The 22,370-nt window shown below is 35.7% G+C and overlaps 1 protein-coding gene across 1 annotated transcript; it reads right to left on the reverse strand.

Moving 5' to 3' along the window:
- Positions 1–4,846: 4,846 nt before the first annotated feature.
- On the reverse strand, positions 4,847–16,802 carry GCG (glucagon). The gene is made up of 7 exons (XM_074828274.1): positions 16,719–16,802; positions 11,806–11,906; positions 11,255–11,416; positions 10,368–10,421; positions 8,636–8,773; positions 6,350–6,493; positions 4,847–5,346 (listed from the first exon to the last, which is right to left on the reverse strand). Exons 2-7 carry the CDS (start codon positions 11,901–11,903, stop codon positions 5,322–5,324), a joined length of 621 nt encoding a protein of 206 aa, XP_074684375.1. The 5' UTR covers positions 11,904–11,906; positions 16,719–16,802; the 3' UTR covers positions 4,847–5,321.
- Positions 16,803–22,370: the final 5,568 nt, after the last annotated feature.

A 22,370-nucleotide genomic window follows, 5' to 3' on the forward strand; every position in this document is an offset into this window, starting at 1 on the left:
AAATGGGATTTTAAATCAAGATCAGAAAATGGAAGTATACGATAAAAGTTTAAAATTTAGCTCTGAAGATGACCCTGTTTTGTCACATCAGACAATTCTATTTCCAAGGGGAATTTTGAGTACGTGCTGAGATAGTAGGACTAATTGGTGAAAAAGACTGAGAATAGCCTGTAAATCAAAACTATAAAGCATTTGATTGTTTAAAAAGCTGAGCACCACCAAGTAGTCAGAAAGCTGTGGGAGTTTTTGTAATTATTTTAAGAGAAGAATTCTAGCCTCGAAAAAGTAATTATTGAATGACATAGTTTGTGCTTTTGGTTTGATCCATCTTAGATTTTTTTTTTTTCTGTTTGCAGAACACTAGCAGTCACCAGAGAGAGGTGTAGGTATTTCACAACTTGAGAAATGGAACAGAAAAAGTATGTGATCCAATAAAGCAAGAGGAAGAGACTTGAAGCCAAGGGAGACAGCAAATGTTCTTAGTCTTGCCTTCAAAATACTTTTCAGAGCTTTCAGTAAAGTTGTGCTGCTTGTTCCTTCATTCCACTTCTGCAGATTGAGCACAGCATTTAGTATTTTACTGCTGTTTCTTAAGTAATGTGTATCTGGAAGTGGGTTAGTAACTTCTTATGATAGATAGATCTCCTTCAGAATACCTAAAAGTATTTATATACATTGAGGGTTTACCTGTATGGAAGGTAATAGACTTAATCTAGATATAAATTTATGCTCTGCTCACTATTGTATACCATTCTCCTTGAAGGCACTGGCTACTACTTGTTATGAATTTACACTATATCGGTTTACCTTAGGAATACCATTAATGTGCCCTGACAATGGTTCCATGCAGCTCAGCGTAAATTTACAATGGAGGATCTAATGTGCTGCAAATTCACAGCTTGCTTAACACTAATCTCTGTGTATAGGTAAATCCACTTTTGTACAGTAAAATCACAGTGAAATGGCAGTCTTTTACATTACTTTTCAAACTAGTATCCCATATGTGCTGTGAGATGCAGGTCCAGAGTTTCAGAATGTCTTACAGCTCCACTTAGATATCTGGTATACTGTATACTTGCTCATCCTACCAACAGCAATAAGAAAGAGAAACAATGCAACCCTCCCCCACCCTTTATATCATGCTGTTCTTTTGTAATCAGATATGTATTAATATGACGCCAAGAGATTAAAGAAATGAATATCCAGCAGTGGCTGCTACATGATAAAATTTGAGAAGTCATAGCTGTTCATCATATTGTATGCTGAACATGAAAGTATTCATAAAGAAGTTGTATGATTAAGAAGAGCTACTTACTAGAAAGAACCAAAATATAGCCTCAGTGAAACTCAAGACTTTGTTTTATAAGTCTGTTTATATATTTGAGTCTTTCCTCCAGAAATATTTGGAGAAGTCAAACAGGAAAACATAAGCTCTCCAGAACAACAACAAAACATTGTGACTAAAATGTATAGAGTCTACAGTGCAATAATGTGTTCCAGATGTCTCAGTGTGTGGCTATGAGAGACAAAATATGTGCTGGAGAAAGTTTTATACTGATTCAGTGGCTCACTTTAGATGTGTTGTGAGGAACAGAAGGCAAAAATGCTATTAGCACTGAAGAGTGTTCAAGTTCTACTTAACTAAGTGTGTCTCTTGCTACCAAAAACATTAAAAATGTCTGTTTTTTCCAGAAATAATTTCTTTTTGTTTCTTTGCATTTTGAGGATGAAATGGCATAAGGACAATTTCGTCATTACACTGGTGCTGTTTGAGAGGATTATGAAGAGTGTTAACCGTAAATCAGGAAAGCAAATGAGAAAAAACCCCTGTTTTCTGTGGTTATGTCATTGGGACAACCATTTCAATGTGGCTAGCAGCAGCTATCATTCAGTTCTTTCAAGTTTATGTATTTTTCTTTATAAAATTATTTTCATGGCAACTGAAGAGTCTTGCCACATGTCCTCAGAGCAGAGTTGAATGGTTAGAGTATCTCAGGTTTCTGCTAATTTTTGTTGTATTAATTCCAAATACTTGTCTTGTTTTGCTTCAATATGCTTATTTTTCCAGATACTTAGTAAATAGGGTGGAAGAGGAAGGATGCTGCACACTCAACATATAAAATACAGTTAATAAAGGAGTTAATACTGGGAACAGTTTTTAATATAAGGCCACCTAGAGGTTCTAGGTGGCATGTGTGCAGATACACAGAGGACTCTAGGTACACACGAGTTCATGGAATATGGAATTGTAGAAGTTTCACATATATGATGCAGTCAAAACATCTGGGCCAGTGATACTGTTTTCATACAATTTAAAGAAGGGATAAGGTTCAGTTTTCTACTAGAGTGAGGAAGTCTGTGTGGAGTGAATGAAACAAAATAATTAAGTTTATGCACCATAAAATACATCTATAATACATTTACAATGTATTTCAAATAAGATGGGGCTCATATCCTAACTGTTTTGTAGACCTAAAACTCGTGTCAGAGGCATCGCAGAGAGGCATTGCAACAGTGCCATCTTTTACAGCATGTTAGTCAAGACCCCTCATACACACCAGGGTATGTGATTGTATGTTTGGGTCCTTGACTGGAAGGAAGGTTAATGTTTGTGAGAGTGGTTGAGGGTGTAGCCCTGTAGGTAATGCTGAAACATGCTCCTGGGCACGATTCCCTTAAGCAGTCCCACTTCCCTTCCTTTATTTGCCAAGAGCAAATTGAAGCCCCGTCATACAAGCAGCAGCACCACAGGCAATGCAATCAGCATAATAACTGACAGCTGTTGCTCCATTGCCTGAAGACTTTGAAAACCATCTATTATTTAAAAGGAATCTTCAGGCCACTCTGTTCCTAGATTTCTATACCAATGTACCACTCACAGCAAGTAAGGCCTAGAATTATCTCTCTCCCTTACTAGAGTACTAAATTAAAACATAAATAGCAATGCTCGCTACGCTTGAATGGTGCAGCTATTCTGCCCTCTCTCAGCATGCAGACATGGGTAGCTATTGTCTAGTAAAGACACTTTTTAAAGAAGCAATTGCTGCTTATTTCTCCCTATGTTTGTACCATTCATTGAATTTCATCTAACATGCATAAGAAATACCCAGCACATACCTCATTTTTGATCCTATATGGATTTGCTCTGTGATTTCAGGATATATAAGTCCTAGTCCTGCTGAGCTAGAACATGTGTTTGGAACTTCTGGAACATGCTCAGCTTCATCTCACTTCCAAAGAAAGGGTATATTTTGATTCATGCTCTAGATGGGGACTTAGAAAATTAGAGGTTAAATATTTTTGCTGTGTTTCAGACAAGTTGCCTAACTTTGAGAAAATTATACCTCTCTGTTCCTAAAAGCATATAATTTGTAAAAATGTGGGAACACAGTTATTTTCATAGCTGACAAAGCCATCATCAGGAGGTGCTCAAATATACTGGCGACAGACACCACAGGAGAATGGATTTGTAACTCAGGAATCCTGTCTGTCAGAGCACTAAATATTCTGGACATACTGGAATAAAACATTTTAAAGATAATTGCTCAGTCTATGAAAATAGAAGAGTTAACTGTACCATTTCAGCCTGGACCATATGGATTCAACTGTGTAGCTGAATCTTTTTCAGTTCCAGAACCACTGTGTACAAATGGGATTAAATAAACAACAAATATGTATACATTTTCCACCTCCCCCCCCCCCCCCCCAATTAATCTCCAGTGGTATTTTGGATGCTCCGATGAATATTTTTAGTGCAAGGTTCTATTGAGTTTTAATTGTTTAAAGTTGGGATGTTAGAACACCTTTCTGTTACTGTCAAGAAGCTCTTCTAAATGCCAAATTGGGTATGATCAGTCCTGATCTGAAATTACAGAATATTGGTTCCTGTAGCACTTTGGGAGTACAATCTAATCTTATTTTTCCAGAAATTCTAGACCATCAGTTAAAGTTTCAGATGCCTTTAGAAAACAAATGAGACACAAACCAATACTATTTATTCCAAGCAAAAGTTATAGGTGCTAATTCTGATTCAACAACGCTCCTGCTTCACATCAACTTCTCCTAGACACTTGCTAAGCCCATTGGCTTTCTCTTAAACCACTTGCCCTTTAGGACATTTTAAAATAGATACCTGGCATACTGCAAGGGGAGAAAGGGGGATTTGGGTAGTCATCAGAAACAAGAGGTGCATAACAGCACCTGTGGCTATTTGAGAGTTGCAACTACTACCATACCTACAAAAACATGCCCTGGCCAGCTGAGAGGATAATAGTTTGGATTGCTAGAAACTGAGATCTGCAAGCAAAATGTTCTGTCCCCCTAATGGAGAAGGTTACTGAAGTGGCAGTTGTGCCTGTAAGTTACACTATAATGTTGCTAAATGCAAGACATGATGGACAAAGCGGTGCTCAGAGGAAGAAGGAAGAAAAGAATACAACACAGATGAGAGTGACCCAGGACCATTTGATTTGGCTTTACTTGGCAATCTTATAAAATTTGAAGAAGTTATGTGTCAGTTTCCACTACTAATGGAGTATATTGCACTTAATATTTTTCAAAGCTGTCCTCCTGCTTTTGCTGAGAAACCAGACTTTATGCTAATGAAGAATACTTGTCTGTTCAGTCTTGTTTCCCCCTCTAGCTTCATCTTACATGATTTCTTTTTCAACTGAAGGTAATTCAAAGTTCACACAGCTCTTTTCTGAGAATCATTATGGAGAAAATGTGACATTTATCATTCCAAACAAACCACTTCCAAGATCTCAGTGACACTAGAATATTAGAATAAAATGAAATGGAGTGCAAAAAGGCACAAGGGATATACACATGAAAAGTCAACAGAAAAGAAGCTTGAAAAAATTTATTTAAGGCTATCATTTAATATCCTTAAAGCTTAGCCTTTTTATAACAAAGGTTTTAAGAGGGATATTCACTTCTCAGGCATTTGTAACTGCCAGACCCTTACAAATAACACATATAATTGGTGATTGAATCCTTTGCGTGTAGAAGTCAACCTTTTAGAAAAATAATTTTATCATTAAATATAAATGGAGTTACTTCAGTCCTAATAAATGAAAAATATGAAGATATGGAACTTTCATAGTCTTAAAGCTGTTAAGATAACCATCCCTTAGACAATGGGTTTTCCATATATAAACCTTTGGCAACACTAAACTATAGTACAATTATTTCCTGGCATGCAAGGTGACACAGCTTTGTTACACCTAATGTAAATGACAGAATACAGATTTCAGAATCTCTTAATAACTGGCAGTTGATGCAATGAAGATCTTCATGTCTCACATTTTTATTCTGCAGTTTTACTGATATTCTCCCAAAAGGTCCCTGGAAAAAAAGCAGCAGCAATTAGGATATATTATAAATCTCCCAAGATTTATGAAATATGTGTGGAACATACTTTTTCTGTTTAAGAATTAGCAGATGTTAGTTCCACAGACCCCTCAATGCCTCTCTCCAATAATGGATACAAAACAATTATTCCTAAAGGAAAAGCTTTTTAATAGTTTCTAATAGATTATTTTCTTAAATTGTTTCAATGCTGAACTACAAACAAACACAAAATATTTAAATGTTAATAAAAACTGTATTTTAACTATAGTTTCTAAATTTTTTGAGATAATATTGGTTGTCTCAGATTTCCAAGATCAAGTAGTCATTTTGAGTGCTTCAGTAGTCCAATGTAATTCATTTTTACATCCAACATTTTAAAAATCTGGCCACTCACTCGTGCCTTGAGTTGGCATTTTATTATTTTTGAAACGCTTTGTTAATGTTAACAAATAATTCTTAAATATTAACATGTTCACAGAGCTCACATAGAAAATACTGCTTTGCCAACAGCATTTGCCTATATACAGGCAAACTAAAGCAGGGTTCTTAAATAGTTAGCTATCAGGAACTCAGATTAAAATACACTGTTCCCTAATGACAAGCCACAGTTTAAGGCAGTGTTTTACATCACAGTCTTTAATCAGTTTGATGTAATTTTACCAATAAATATTTCTGATTTTATAATGCCTGTGCAAAGGAGTTTTATTTTTCAATAATTTAGTATGACCTTACTTCTGGTAACATTCAGTGGCAAAACTCCCCTCAAGTTAAATAGCAAACTATTACATAGGTTCACCACTGATGCAGAATACAAACTATATTTGGAATGAGTTCAGTTTAGGGTTTTATCCTTGTTCAGCACTGTCTGTAACAAAGTTTGTAACACAGTTACAGATACATCAATAGTTAAAGAAAAATTAGCAGTATTTTCCCTATGTGTGGCAAATATGTTTAAAACCCCAGTACATTAAGAATAATGCAGTCAAAATTCACGCACCTTTGGGTAACTTTTGTGTTAATCAGCCATTTTAGAAACTCTTTGGCAGCCATGTCATCAAGGACTTTGTTGATATCACTTGTGAAAGTTCCATCTGCATGTCTTCGGCCCATTTCTTCAGCCACAAGTGCTTTTTCTGGGAAACTTCAAAGGGAAAAAATTATCAAACAATTTTCAGACCAAAAATAAACAAACCATTTAAAAGGGCCTCATTATACGATTCTAATACACTGCACATTTCCTGTGATTTTAAGGAGTTAAGGGTTGAGCCTGATGTTACGGCTTAATATGGCACGATGTATATCAGAACACCTCTTGAGGCATTATTTTCACAACAGAATAAAGCATGGAAGTCTCCCTTTAGCAGATGAAGATTGTTCCTTCAGGTGAGTTTAAATTCATTCTAGCATTTCTGAAAAAGCCATACATGCAAAAACATATCTCAGTCTGCAATGTCTGTGTCAAGTAGACTAGACATCAGTAAAACTAACAGTAGATTTATTAAGAATTGTTATTTAAGAAATATCACTCCTAAAACATTGTAGTCAAATTTTCATACATTTTTTCTGTTTTAATTGGACTTAAGTCCTAGCTATATACTTACAATTATATTGTGTAAGTGTTTAGATATTAAGAGCAGCAACTCGGAGGGGGTGGGGGTTAGAATAACTCAATTACAACACCTGTATAAAATCCTAGTGCTTGTTTGCTGTACAATAGCATTTTATATTTGGAATCAGATCCTGATTCTTGCTCTATCCTTTTTTGACCACTGGAAAACCATTATGCCAAGACCGTGATTTAGAAAACTTTCCTCTCTTGTTTCATCCTATCAAATATAGGAACATTTTAATGGGTTTCATTAAGATGGGCTGATGCTGAAGGACACTGTGCATTGGGACAAAAGACAGGCAGACTGGTTCTTTTCATGCAATAATTTCAGATAAGGCTATATACAAATTTGACCACAAATAATACTAAATATTGGAAAGTAGAAGGGTCACCTACATTTAATTGTCCGTCTAGGTTTCTAAGCTCAGTTCATCACAGCTAGGTTGTATTTCTCTCTTAGAGATACTGAAATACCCTATTTCTGATCATGAAAATAAAACATGACAGAAAAACAACTGCAAATCTGAACATCGCTATGAAGTGGCACCAGCCTTTCCCTTCTCTATATAGCTGACCATGTATTTAACTGTTTTTTCAGGAACTCATCCTTATTTACAAAATTTACCTATTTAGTCTTCCTTGATTACAACACACAATCTTGTCTTACAGATTATGTTTTATTATTATTTATTGGTTTTATGTAGTGCAAGAGACTTACAAAGTACTTTACAGCTGGTAGTATATATAATCAGAGGATGAACCGAAATCCCTGCCCCGAAGAGCTTACAGTCTAAAGGCACAAATAAGTACAGAACAGTTAAAAGGTGGGGAGTGGCATGTGCATGATGTAGCTCCTAACCATGCAGACTTGGGAATAAGATGGTGCCTGCAGGAGATTGAAGGTAATGCCTTCTAAGTATAAGACTATCATGAAAAAAGATGTAAAGTCATGAGTGAGTACATGAAGTGAATAGGCTTGAGAAATCTGCAATGGGTATGTGGAGAATGAGATATTAATGAAAGAAATCAGAGACATAGATAGGTCAAAACTGTGGAGCACTGTGTCCAGGAAACCGTGAACCATAGCAAAAGAAGTAGAGGTGTCTTAAAAAGGAAAATAAGTCATAGTTGTAGGAAATGATAGTTATTTTGGCAGCAGCAACTTAGGGAGACTTTGTGGAGCATGGGAAGAGGAAAAGAAGTCATCAGTTACTGCTGGGAACGATCACCAGTGCACGGAGTACAGCTGATGACATTAGTAAAAATTTAATCTTGGAAATATTGCAGAGGAAAAGATTGACTGTGAAAAGGAAAAAAAGAGAAAGTAATTTAAGATGACACTGACTTGAATCATCTCTATGACAGTTAAGGAGACTGTAAGCAATGTTATGTGAAGGGGGAAAGGTGGTAGTTAGACGAAGGTCTTGTGTAGTTGACCTTAAATATAAGTTGACCTTTCAGAGTGTAACAGCATACTGAACAGGTTTGTTTTAATCTGTATTTGAACTTAATAATGTAAAGTGGTAGTCTAACACCCACACAGTATTTTCTATTACAAAAGAAAAACAGGAAGTACAGCAAGAATGATCAAGAACACATCAAGGTTTCATCAGACGTGATTTCTAACCCCAAAAGCAAGGCAAAATTTAATAATAGGAATGGATGGATGCTTACTCTCTTCTTCCTCGTCCATTCACTAACCAAGCAATGAACTCTTTGGCAGCTTGACCTTCCAAATAAGAGGTGATATCACTGGTATAGGTGCCTTCAGCATGTCTCTCAAATTCAGCATGACGCTTGGAGATTGCATTGCTGAAAGAAGAGCAATACTGTAGGAGCAGACTGCATAAGGACTTAATTTTTTTTTACCTTTATTGATATATATTTCCCACCCACCAGACTAGCATTTCTTATTAGGGAGAGGGGGTTTTTTTGCTTCTCAAATTACTCTTGATATCTTTCAGTTCTGAAGGTATTATCTGTGCTATGCAATAGTTTTGTGCAGAGATGCCTGAACTAGTTCTGAACAGATCAAATCAGGTGCTGAAAGCAATTATAGCTGCATTGGAGTGGTCTTATTCTAGATTAATTAGCTACGATCAACAAACTGGATTGTATTATACAGACATACTTTTTATTACCTCTTGTGTTAACCTAAAAATTTCCATTAAGCCACTCCTCCTACCTTCATCTTCATTATTTCTTAGCCAAACTGTTCAGACTTAATTCCTCTCAAATTTATATTTTGAATTGCTTTGTGAACACCCTTTTAATTGTCATTCTGACCAAGTGGTAATCTTGGAACAATTTCAAGCCTGATCACCCCCAGTTTAATAGAGAAAGACAGTCACCTTCTCCCTCCCTGCACCTCATTGTGTTTCTTTTCTTTCTCTGATACAGCACAAAATTATGTCACACTGGCCCTTAGGAAGGCAAACTGCTCTGAGAAGTAGACATATTATGGAATATTTTCCATGAATAAGTTCCCTAGCATTTCTATTTCAGAATTTGCTAATTTCCACCCAATTTTCAGGGCCTCTAGATCTTTATATTATTTTTTAACTTCTTGGGATTTCATCATTCCTCCTGATTTAGTACCATCTGCACTTTTCATCAGCATGCTAACTAGAGTTGTTTGGAACATTTTTAATGAAACATTAATTTTGTTGAGATATGCTGTTTCACTGAAACTGAGACATTATTACAGATTTATTACTGATATTGACTGTTTTGAATGGAAGGATCTTTGTGATCTGGCCTATCCTCTTTGGAATTTCTGACAAAGGGAAGAATTAATATAGGTATTTCAATCTGTTTTGCAAAAACATTTACTGTGTTTTTGTTTTATTTGTTTCAAATTCCCCCCCCCCCCCCCCCATTCTCCAAAAAACATTATTGAGAAACGAAATCCTGGCCTCCAGCAGGTCTTGTGTTTGCTGTAATGAGCAGTTTATGTAATATGGGACTGAGTTCTTAGGGCTGAGGATTGCATAGTGTTTTATCAGCTCTCTGCAGGTTGGTGTCTGGCCATTTTCCTTTCATTAGTCTTCTCACTGGTTTTCTTTTTCTCAACATAATGCTTTTTTTGCTTCACCCTTTTTCTATACCAAGTTTTTCTTTTTATCTTATTCTCTTCTCTCCTTTATTACTTGAAATCCTGAAATCTATTCTTATCCTGTTGCATTCCTTGAAGCCACTGCACATAGCTATAGAACACAGGCACAGGAATAAATAACACAGATACATTTTCTCTTTCCTTGTAAAAAGCAGGTGCAAGATAGTTTCTTATAATAGGTATTTCTCGGATTATGGTAGCATTGTAAAGAATACTAGTTGTTTTCCTTCTTGTTTAACAGAAAATAAGCTCAAACTGGTTTTGAGTAACAAGTTGTGGCAACTAGAATACCTTGAGAGCTGGTCCGGGAATTTGTCATTTTCTTTCTCCTCCTGTCCTTGTTGGCTGTAGTAGAATTCCACAATCATTAGATCATTACTACCAATACATTGCAGAGCATGCATAAACTGATAAGATTTTATTGGTTATTATTTAAATATTATGATAAACAACCATGACTGATAGATGAATATTATAAATAATTTCAGGTGTATGAATTTAAATTAATCCAATGTCTAGAAATTTTTACTTTAAAGGCTTCCATAGGGATTTAAAAGCATTAATATCATAGAGTTTTGGAATCTGTGGACAGGTCTTCTCTTAAATACATGGCATAGACTTATATGCTTTTACATTATTGTTGCTCTCAAAGTATATTTTCAGTAAATCAAAGTATATTTTCAAAAAACATGCACACTCATGCCTTAACAGCATACTTGTGATACTGGTAAAGTATCCAGTGGTCAACAAAACTTATGCCTTAGCTCCCTTTTAACAAAGGAAACTTCAGGATTAGAGTATTTATAGATAGGAAAGGTTTATTAAGTCCTAATGGCCCAGACCTTTACATTATATTTACAGATCTTATTCCTATTGAACTTAATTCATTCACTGAAACAATCTGTCTCAAAGAGACTGAGATAGTCTTTTTAGATGGCATATCAGGTAATATGGTGATACTACACTTGATTTATCCAAATCCTTTTGACTGATTTTCAACATATTCCCCATTTCTAATAATATATTAACATTATGTATAAATTTTCCTTATGTACTTTACTTATTTGAGGATTATACATGGTCTGTGATGGAAAGCTGAAATCAAGAAACGGAATTCAGCTAGATTTTTCTCTGTTTCTATATATGGAGACCTATTGCAATGTGACCAAAATGCTTACCCATTTCTTTTAGTGCTCATTAACCATTGCACAAAGTCCTGAGCTCGTCTACTGTCCAAGTACTTGCTGTAATCGCTGGTGAATGTGCCTTGTGAGTGACGTTTCACTTCATTCAGCTGTCTAGATTCATCTAATGGTTCAGACTGGGAAGCTTTGAATGACCTGTAAAAAATTTAGAACTCATTAATTGGCAATGGTTATAGTACATTCTACATGTGCATTGACTTTTTTTTAAGAAAAATACTAATTTTTACTCACAAAGTGAAAGCAAGTGATCACTAGCTGGCTAGCAAAACGAATCAACATAGCATATTGGATAGTGCACAATTACAAGGTCTTCTTGAATAACTAAGACAGCTATTGTTTGTAATACCAAATCTTCTGTACTATGCTTTGCAATATTAAAAACTTCTGCCAGTTCCAATGGTAGGTTAAGTACTGTGTAATAGTATATAAAAAACTATTTTTACATCATAGTATGTTTTGCTTCCAACTGTAAGAAAACAAAGTTCAGGCCAAGTGTTTCTAGAAGTTTGATCTAAAGAATTTACCTTGATTTCTCCTCTGTATCCTGAAGAGGATTTTGCCAGCTGCCTTGAGCGATCATTAAAAGGAGCCCAGCAACAAAATAAACGCTTTTCATTTTCATTGCCTGTCAAAACAGAAATAAGGCAACAAAGAAAAATGTAATCATTTTTACATACATATGAATCAATTACATTGAAAAGAGAGTCCTTAATGCTGATCTAAATTTGGAGATATTGAGACCCTGTGAGGATTTGGACGTGTCCAGTGGATGGAGACTGTAATGCCTTGGGTAGGCATTCAAAAGATGTAGTCTCTTTCTAGTCTTTAGGCTCTAGTCTCTATTCTAGAATGCAAGGTGAGCTGCGACTTTTTTTTTTTTCCAGCTCATTCACTAGAGAAAAACAAAACAAATCTTTGTCAAGAATACCATCCCATTAGCAGCTCTTTATTCTTTCCTTTGGGCGCTTCACCCTTCTTTTAAAAGTTTTTTTTTTTTTTTTTAAATAACAGATATTGCAGCAGTAGGCCTCTGGACTTAATAATGACTTATTAATAGGTGTGTGTCCTTAGAAAAAATCCCCACCAAACCACACACTGGCTTGTGTTCAATTCATGATGTCATATGTCAAGTTTTGTTTGTTGCACTATTGACATAATACTTTATTTCAGTCTAAGGGCTTCCATTATGGGGTTGTATGGGATATACAAGATATGGGGTATATACTTATTAATGGTAACAAACCAAAGCAGAAAATATTGTGTCCTAGATGTAATTCTTACTGCTATAGGTCATTCTGTTGGCTTCAACTGTGTAACAGAAATGGCCACAGTATTATCTGTGTCTTCATCATGTGCACTGTAATAACTCGACCAGTCTCACTGATTTTAATGTGAGATTATTCAATGTAAACTAGAGCCTGCACAAATGCTTTGGTGATCCACAGCCAAACAGTGATTCCGTTACTTGCATTAGTGACTGGTTTACTCATGCAAGTAGTACAGTTATAACTTTTAGTGAGTAGTCACCAATGCAAATAAGGCATTCTCTAATCCCCTAATTACGTGTGCTACGATTTTCATTATTTATTGTAGTATTATTAGTCTGTTGACACATGATCCCCTATAGGACGAACTCAATTGAACAAAGAAATGCTATTTGTTTTTAGGCTCACAAAATCCTGTGCAAAAGGGACTATGAGCAGCTAAAGGCTAATAGACTCAGAAGTGCTTTGCATAAACAGAAAATGAGACGAAACCTACTTACAAAATCAACTAGTATATATTGTGTAATTTTAATCATTTTGTATCACTTAAATTTATGGAATGAATATATAGAAAAGGAAATGAATTTAAAATTTGTTTAGGTACTTTTGACCTTGACAAAGAAATTGAATATGCCATTCATTCAATGGCTAAATGCTTATTCACTGAAGGATGAATAGTAAATGCTCATTCATTCTAACTTTAAAATCAGTATGGATCACAATATTAATCTGCTGTAAAGCAACAGAAGTTGAAATGAGTTCACATCAGCAAAATGTCACTGAAAATAATTTCATCATGTACTTGGACTGATACTTGTGTTTTTGAAAGAGCCCTTCTGCCATCCATGACACTTTCCTATGGAAGTTTATGTTACAGTCTGAAAAACAAAGGGAGATAGGAAAGATGAGTGCATTGAAGTAAAGTGATATATGGCAAAGTAAGACCCAGCCAAAAACTACCCTCCCCACTAAATGTAATCTGCGCTGAACTCCTCCGGATCCACTGGAGGAGTTATTTATTGAAATTCAATGATTTATAAAATAAGGCAGTCCGAGTGAAATCGCTCTATTGTAATGCCTTGTCACAATAAGCTGAATTTAAATATACTATGGCTTGGAGGAAGCCATAAGAAAGTTATGAAGGAATGATGTGTAGAGAAGGTGCAGGTTACTCTGTCTTGAGATTTAGAGTTGGCTCTGCACTGAGCAGTGCAAATGGGGAGGCTATATGAACATCTCTGAAAAAGTGAAGTCCTGCATCAAAAACCTTACTGCTGTAGGACTTCTACTCTTTACCAGTAGCCTGTCCATCTTCGGAGCAGATTTTTTATGAAATCTGTTTCTTCCATCTATTATAAAATAACTTATAGTTGGAGATGCAAAGCTTGACTGTTGGCAAGCATTTTACCTATGGTGAGGTAGAATGTATTGCTTCTGGTACTTTGTGAGGCCTAATTTTTAAGAGAATCTTAATGAATAATATAAATATTTTACTAGAATACCTCAGTGTCAGTATCAAATATTTAAAGCAATCAAAATCTTAATCAAATCTTAATCAAAACTAGGAAAATGAATTGATGAATATAAGATTTTCTGGTGGATTGTACTAATAAGCAATGGAGTTAATTTCCCTCTCTCCATCAGAAGCCACTGCCAGTGTTGCTCATTTTTTCATCAGTGTGCGTGGAAATTCGTTTCTGCCTTTTGTAATGTCCTGATATATGAGATTTGATTCCTACACTTGCACGTATCCTGCTATAGTACCAACAAATACTGTAGAGGCCATGTAGTCAGTACTATTATAACCCTAACTATAGTATTGAACTCTCTTTTCACTGTTTCATTTGGAGCTCTAATTTGGTGGTGCAACACTGACATCCAATGTTTATCCCAAAGAATGCATAATTTCACATTTCATAGGCTTCCAACAATGGAACAAAAGCTCTGCCTATTCTTTGGGAGATGACTCTGCTGTGGTCACAAAAATGGTTTGATTATAATGCAGTGACCCCCATGCTAGCTGATACAGCTGTAAATGAGTTAACTTAGACACCAAATAAAGTCTGGCTATTGCACCATACATAAGTAAATTCGCCCTGCTCAATGGATGCTAGCAGTTTGATATACTTTCACTTAACCTGAAAAACTAAAGAAAGATAGTTTACAGCTGTAGCTTTGTTAAACCATGATACAGATTAGACATAAACCTGAGTTACTGATGTGGAATGAAAGACAGTAATTCAACCTCCTTATAGTAGTATCAGACAACAAAAGCTATTCTTTTATATAAAACTTAAACAAAACCAAATTCAAAGCCCATTGTAGTCAGTAAACAGATTTTCAGTTATTTCAATATATCTTAGATCTAACTCATGCCTCAGATCTATAGAGCTTTCAGATGTGAACAGTCACACTCTATGCCTTAAGAATGTGTTCAAAGTTAAATGCATGTTCGGCTGCTTTCTACATTTTTCAGAATCAAAATCTGGGGAGATTACTAAAAAGAAAGATGTATAAATGCAGTTTTTTTAAATGAAAACAATTTTCATGTAAGAGAATCCCTATTAATAAAATAAGCATTTTCAAAAGCTATTAAATGTCTGTAAAATATGTTCTTTTAAAAATTTAAAATCAGTTTTGTTTTTTCGACATTTAGTACTTGCTATTGGTAACTCAAACCAGCAACAGCAGTTTTTGACAAGTTAAAGAAGCTACAGTTTTTAAAGAAGAAATTGTTATTTTATTCTTGGGAACACAAACATGCTTTGTAGAGAAAGAGAGATGATCAGCAAAATAATATTTGTTTAGTTTATTCCATCAATTAATTTCCTGATCAGAAGAAAGGTTTTATTTACTCTACGTTATTTAGGTCACCAGTAGATTCTGCTAAAACCATGCAATCTTATTGTCAAAGTGCAGGAAAACTAAGGCTAATCTTATACAGAAAATGTTTGTTCCTGTGCATATTAGACTAATGGAAATGTTTTAAGTTCTTTCTGACTGGAGATGAAAAACTTAATACATCTCAGATGGAACCACCAGAAAGCATGTAACTGAAATCTTGATCAGAAACTTATTTGAGTATTATTTACTTGATCAAATTGATTTTGCTGTGTTTTCCAATATATTTTACTTCAAACGTCTTTCGTACCTATGTGCAATTTTAACTATCTTAATTTCATTGAGTTTTCAAAAAAGAATAATTCAAAAGTCAGATTTGTATCTATGTCCAGTTTAAAAACACCAATTATGGCGTTACAGTAGTAAAGAGGGAATATTTTCATATGAAAGTGTATGAATGAATAAAATAGATTTCTATTGACAGGAAACTGTTTGCAAATAGCAATTATTTCTAATTATAAATATATCACTTTTTCAGGTAGATGTACTTTACATCTAATTTACCTTCCATGCTATAATGCCTTGCGGAAAGTTCTGTAAAAATATAACGGTTCTAGTCTAAGGCAATCCATAATAGGATGGAAGACTAAAATAAATTTTATACAATAATCACAATAACTCAATAGTTATTGAGTTATTAAGGCTTTAATTTTTACTTTTGTGCTACAAAGTTTCCTTTTCAGATCTTACAGTGATATGAAGATAATAGTTGCTTGAGACAAACTAATCTAAATGTAGGGCAGTGGAGTGGCAATCTGTAGGGCGATGGAGTGACAATCTGTCTTGGACAGTTTAAAATCAGTGTCTATATAAACCCACCTAATCTGTTTGCGTTCTGCTAATTTAATCCCTGTTGATTCATGTTTAGGACTGAATATTTTTAAACCCATGTTCATTAAATATCTCTAGAGAAGATACTAAAAGAGATAAAAATCTAAAAATCAATAATTTGTATCTCACATTTGTCTCACATTTAAATTCTTACTACAAGGCATGTCTTTCATGTTCTTATGGTAATCTTCCTTCTTTCAATTGCTTCTGTAACCCAAATAGTCAATTTCCCTTTTTTGGATCATTCTCTGTTGAACTAATTCAATACATTAAAATATTTAAATGATGATGTCATTAACTCTAAACATCAATGAGTATAACCACAGAAGAAAACACCAATTTGCTGAAGGATCCTGCACCTCTATTGCAAACTTTGGGCAATACAATTCAGATAATGCACTCAGCTTTCTCAAACAAATTGTAGTTCATATAAATCTTACCTTTTTGTACTTTGAAGTGATATGTAGCAGTTGCAGAAAGAGCTGCTACTCTCTCTTCTGGGACTATGGCAAGCCTTGAGGATCCTGAGATCTGCCTAGCTGCCTCTTTTGCACAGACTTATATATATACTGTTCAGCTCTAGTAAGCATTACGAGAGTGCATCATTGCTGACAGTTTCCTTATTCAACTTTAAAAAAAAAGTCATCATATTTGCTATTCATTTCATTTGATAATTTTACAAGCAATTTCACACATTCATTCTGCTTACTTTATGACATCAATGCTAACATGGATTTTCAAAAGAAGTGAGGTAGCAATGTCCAAAGAAGTAAATATCAAACAGAAGGGCATTAGGACGACAAACAGTGGGCTAAAGGTGCCTCGGATTAAGGCAGCAATTTCTCCAAATTCTGATTAGCCACATTTAACATTTAGAATCCTGGTCCTGTTGACATCAATAGCATCAACTTCACCTATCAATTTTAAACCAAGGTTTACAAATTTAATACACTGTTAACAATAACCAACACAACTCCCCCAAATCCCTCGAATGATTCTTCAAGTATCTTATGCCAATATAATGAATGTGAAGAGATGTGAAGTACTGCAGTGATGGCTACCCACTATGCAAATCTGGCATAGGTCGAGTTTAACAAAAAGATTTGATTTCCCTTAGATGTAAAATGCCAACTTTGAAAATTCTACTGTATGAAAATTCATATTCACTTGAGAACTGTATGCCAAACATTCATTATAAATTGAGTTTCATACTGTGGCCTACAGATTTATGCAAGATAAGCCTTTTGCTTATGACCCCATTCCCTACAAGAAAATAAAAATCAAAAAAACCCCCAGATTTGAGCTTTGTAGCTGTGTATGTTCTATGAAACTATTGTCAAAGTCCTAAATCATTCAGTAACAGGGGCAATTTCATAGCTCTTGTGGGGCAGCATTGCCAGAGAAGAATATATTCAGCGATCTGGTGACCACAGGTAGGACAGATTGACACAAAGCTTGTCAATTACCCTGGCAGCTGAAAAAACCTGCCAGTCAGGAATATGGGTCTTTTATCATTTCTATTTTTTTACAAACAGTTTGTGACAGTCTGTGAAGCAACAAGTGTGATATTCCCCTTCAAGAAATTCCTGGAGAAGTTTTCCTTTACAGACTTTTTCATACATCATGATAATGCTTGTAAAATGCAAAAGGGTACAAAAAATGAAATAAGATTATTACATATGTAAGGTGCCAGGCAGTCCAGGAGACATGTTAAATATGAAGGACTCCACCTGGAATTTCAGTTATGCTCAGAAAAGGAAAGGGTCTGGAATCACAGTGGACATCTCAATGAACATTAATGACAGCCTGTGCTCTAGTCTGGAATAGCCCATGGTCTAATTTGTGACACAAAGCATACACATTACAGCAAACCCTCTTATTTCCTCTAACAATGTTCCATGAAGCCAGCAAAGAATCTTTTTCAGTGATGTAATTTTCTCTTGGTTGACCACAACCGGATTAGCATAGCCCATATGATACAATTGAGGCAGTGTATAAACGTAATAACCTTAGTGTCAGAGTGGCAAACAAAATTTAATGGATCCTTCTAGAGCTCTATCCTAAATACCTTACTGTGGTACCACAGTATGGGTTTAGGGAAACATTCTCACTACACAGTCCACATAATTTTGTGTGTGTGTGCATTAGTATAATTTTTCTCTGCTCTTGGATCCATCTGCTGAGATTCATGGTCCATTTTTGTCATTTCCAGCTACAATGCAAGTGCCTGCTAATGCTGCTGCTGAAAACTTAAGGGCACAGCTTCTGTTCCTCTCATCATTGCCTTCTGTTTGTACCTTCAGTCATTTCTGAGAGCCTTATTTTGCCCTTCTGTTGCTCTCCTTTTTAATGACTACTTCTTTTCCAGTCTTTTCCACATGTTCTCTTGTCCGTGTCCTCTTTCTTCCTGCTCCTAATTGCATTTTTCACATCTATTCATTCATGGATTCCCAGTCATTGATTGGCATAGGATATACAAACTTACATACATATTTATCAAACGTGGCTTTTCAGATTTTTTCTTTGAAACATCCAGAATGATCACCACCTTCCCTAGGCAAACAACTGTGTAACCTCTAAGACATGGTGCCAAAGGAGCCAAAATAAACCTGGAAACAACCTTATACCTAAAATCTACTTATTTTCATGACATGCCAATTTCACTGAGATACTCTGTCGTCTAATCTCAGAATGATTTTAAAATCTAATTTCTGTTTAAACTTTATGGGTGTCATATAGGGGATGCAAAATCACAGTTTAAATGTAAGTCCAGCGCTAAGTATTAGAAGGCACTGTGTCTCCATGAAGTTGGCCAGCTTTGCGGCTCCTGCGGGAGAAGGCAGGCTGCCCAGCCCTGCAGTACCCCGACAGGACAGCAGATGGTGATCAAAAGGCCGTTTGGACCAGGACGACACATAACACACTTGTTGAAATGGATTGCTACGGACAAGTATCTCACTGCATGTGCACCGTTAAAGATACATAGCTTGCTAAACAGGCAATACAGAATGTAAGACAATATAATCTTCTCCGGGAAACTGGCAGTTCTTTTCTTTTTGTTTAGCTCTGTTCATTTTCTTGTGTCAGATAAAGTTCCTATTTACAGCAGGATGATTTCAGAAAAAAAGTGTATGAGACAAGAGCAGCTCAGTGCACCAGGTTGGGCAGGTTGTTACACAGGCTATATCATCTAGCAGGTCATCTAGCATCTAGAAGGTGACTGATTATTTGTTTTTCAAGTGATACACAGACAATAAAAAGTACAGGAAAGAAGTGAATTGCCATCAAGAACCATGGTTGCCATAACTGAATCTATAGTAGTACATATTTCAAGAGCACAGCAAACAAGAGTTACCAAACAGAAGTAGAAAATTGTAATGAGTGTATGTAACATGCATATGTACTCAGTTTTTTTCCTCTCACATTGTAAAATACAATAGTTAGGTGGCACCTTTTGACAAAAGTCAATGGTAACCTCACTCTCCTCTATATTATAGTTCACATATGAGACAGTACTTCAGCTGAGTCAGGCGAGGAGATGGAACCTGAAAGTGACCTGCCTTCAGGAAAGTTTCATCTTAATGTTTTTCATGATTCACTTGGAGTCATTAAAAAATCTGTATCTTGGGTTCACTGTATTTGGAGTTGATCAAAGTTTCCTGCACCATCATGTCAGCACCAGGTAATGGCTGCTATTAAGGACAGTGTATTGCACTCACTGGACAAAAAATCTGTGGGGAAAGTTACAGAAGAGGTAAAATGACAAGCAGAATTCTTACCAGCTCACACTGAACCTGATGCTGTAGCAGTGACAATTCCAGCTGGCATGGCTTTTCAGAAAAATAGGACCAATATACTTGTTATAACTGGCTAGCATACTCTGAATATCATAATTTTCTAGGATGTTTCTCTCAACTCTTTAACTGTTGGTACAAGAAAAAAAAATTGTCAATATTTGAACATTGTAATGAATTTGGAAGTTGCTCATTTTCAAAAGTAAAGAAGTAAAAAAATCCCCCAAAAATGTTTTCAAAAAGGTGAAACTCCCACATTTTTCTGTGTATTTCTTCATCACATATTGTTATTGTATTTTTATATTACTATCCATTACATATCTAAAGAACATGGGAGGGAGGAGGATGTATCTTGGGTATGACTATAGGCCCACACCCTTTTCTTTCTTACATCACACAGAAAGTATTCTCTCCCTAATCTTGTCAACCATGAGTTCAGAGGCTGGGCTGTGCAGTCCCTTTTATTTTTCTATCATTGTCATGTGGTAATCAGCCAAAAGAGCCCTGCATTCCGCTTCTGAGAATTAGTGCAATATATATAGGAAGAACATATGTGTAAACACATACATACATAAAACATATGCATCATGTTACATACATATGTACATATACATAACACACACAAATGTGTGCATATGTATATATGCAATTCCATGGCTACACTTTGGAGAGCAAGAATGGCTTTCTGAAACAGAAGATTAGTTTAGGGTCTGTAAGCCTTTCCACAGTGTGCAACTCCATGCTCACTGCCACCGATACCGACGGGTTTGTACCTCAGGAAAGAGAGCTATTGTAACTATGCTGTAGCCCACACTGTCTACTCACATAAATTGGAATCGCTCCATTTGAAGTCAATGGAGCTGCATCAATTTGCGCAAGCAGAAGAGCTGGCCAAGTATGTACTAGTTACTTTACATTCTGAGAAGACAATGTTCATAATTGAAAGTAATACCAAATGCTCTTAGCAAATACTATGAATTATTCAGATTAAATATATAGCCTTCAAATGACTCTATAAAATGTTCTAAACAGCTGTGCCTTGTAATTGGAACTGACTGGCAAACTGGAAAGTATTGCATGTAGTCTGAGTTTGACTTGGTATCTGAGTACAATAACACTAACTATATTCCGGAGCCTGGCTGAGATTACACTTGGTTTTCTACTAATGCTGTTTTCTCTTCAGGCCTTTTCTTCTTTATAGCTGCAGTAATCCTAAATGAAGCAAAGCATGTAGCTTCACGTTTGAGGTATGAGGATTGCATGTTCATTGATATGTACAACTCACACAGCATGAATGAGGTAGATGATGAAAACAGGTGTTGGGGAAGGTTTGGAGCGGAACCAGTGGTTTTCTACTATTTATGTATACTTCAGTTTCTAGAGTAAAGCAGTCTTTGCTTTGCAGCTCTAGCTTTAATCTGTAAAAGCTAAACAGGATTCATAATGGAAGCTGACTTGTAAACAACTAGCTGTGGCTCTTTATCAAGGGCCTGTCTACTTAATTCAGAACAACTATGTCCCATCTTCAGAGGCTTGTATACCTTGTTTATATGCTGGATATTTGAAGACTAAGTTTCATTGTCTGAAGTGGTATTTTTTTTGTGATATCTCACACAATATGAAGTGTGAGATTCTTATTCTAAAGAGAAAAGAAGATCAGAAAGTGCTCAGCATTTTCTGAAAACCAGATCCTCTAAAACATTTGGAAGTGGGAGCAAAACTTTGAGGATATTCATTCATCAGCTTAGAAAATCATGTCATAAAAGCTATCATTTCTTAGTTTATAATAAGTTGTGTCCCAGTCTTGGCTCCTACATACCATATTCTATGTCTGCAATATAGATACATATACTTTTTATTCAACTATAAGGCTAATCTTTAAACGAATTTTTGTTAGCTTCAGCTTGATTCCTCAGGACAAGCCCTTTCACCTTGAACTGTGTGGAAGCTCTGTTACAGAAGAGCCTATACTGTTGGCTAGATTAAAAAGGAATGGGGCAAATAACTGTCCAGTGAATGTTTGTGGTGATGCTTATAACATGGATTGTGATTGTAGACAGCAATGAAGAATGGAAAAAGTTCTCTTTCTAGAGAAGAAAAGGCTCAGGAGGATCTTACCACTGTATAAAAATATTTGAAGGGAGGATGTAAAGAAGATGGAGCCAGGCTCTTTTCAGTGGTGCCAAGTGACAGGACAAGAGGCAACAGGCACAAACTGAAACACAGAAGGTTCTGTCTGAACATAAGAAAACACTTTTTGACTATGAGGGTGACCAAGCACTGACAGAGGTGGCCCAG

Source organism: Strix aluco, chromosome 6 (assembly GCF_031877795.1).
Source record: "Strix aluco isolate bStrAlu1 chromosome 6, bStrAlu1.hap1, whole genome shotgun sequence".
Taxonomy (NCBI): Eukaryota; Metazoa; Chordata; class Aves; order Strigiformes; family Strigidae; genus Strix; species Strix aluco.

What these genes read in the sequence shown, in the direction of transcription:
- GCG (XM_074828274.1), bottom strand. Translation starts at nt 11,903, where the DNA reads ATGAAAATGAAAAGCGTTTATTTTGTTGCTGGGCTCCTTTTAATGATC. An exon ending in TTCCCGGACCAGCTCTCAAG is followed by an intron (nt 8,774 to 10,367) that starts GTATTCTAGTTG and finishes CTCTTCTTTCAG; the next exon opens with CAATGCAATCTCCAAGCGTC. An exon ending in AACACAAAAGTTACCCAAAG is followed by an intron (nt 5,347 to 6,349) that starts GTGCGTGAATTT and finishes CTTTTTTTCCAG; the next exon opens with GGACCTTTTGGGAGAATATC.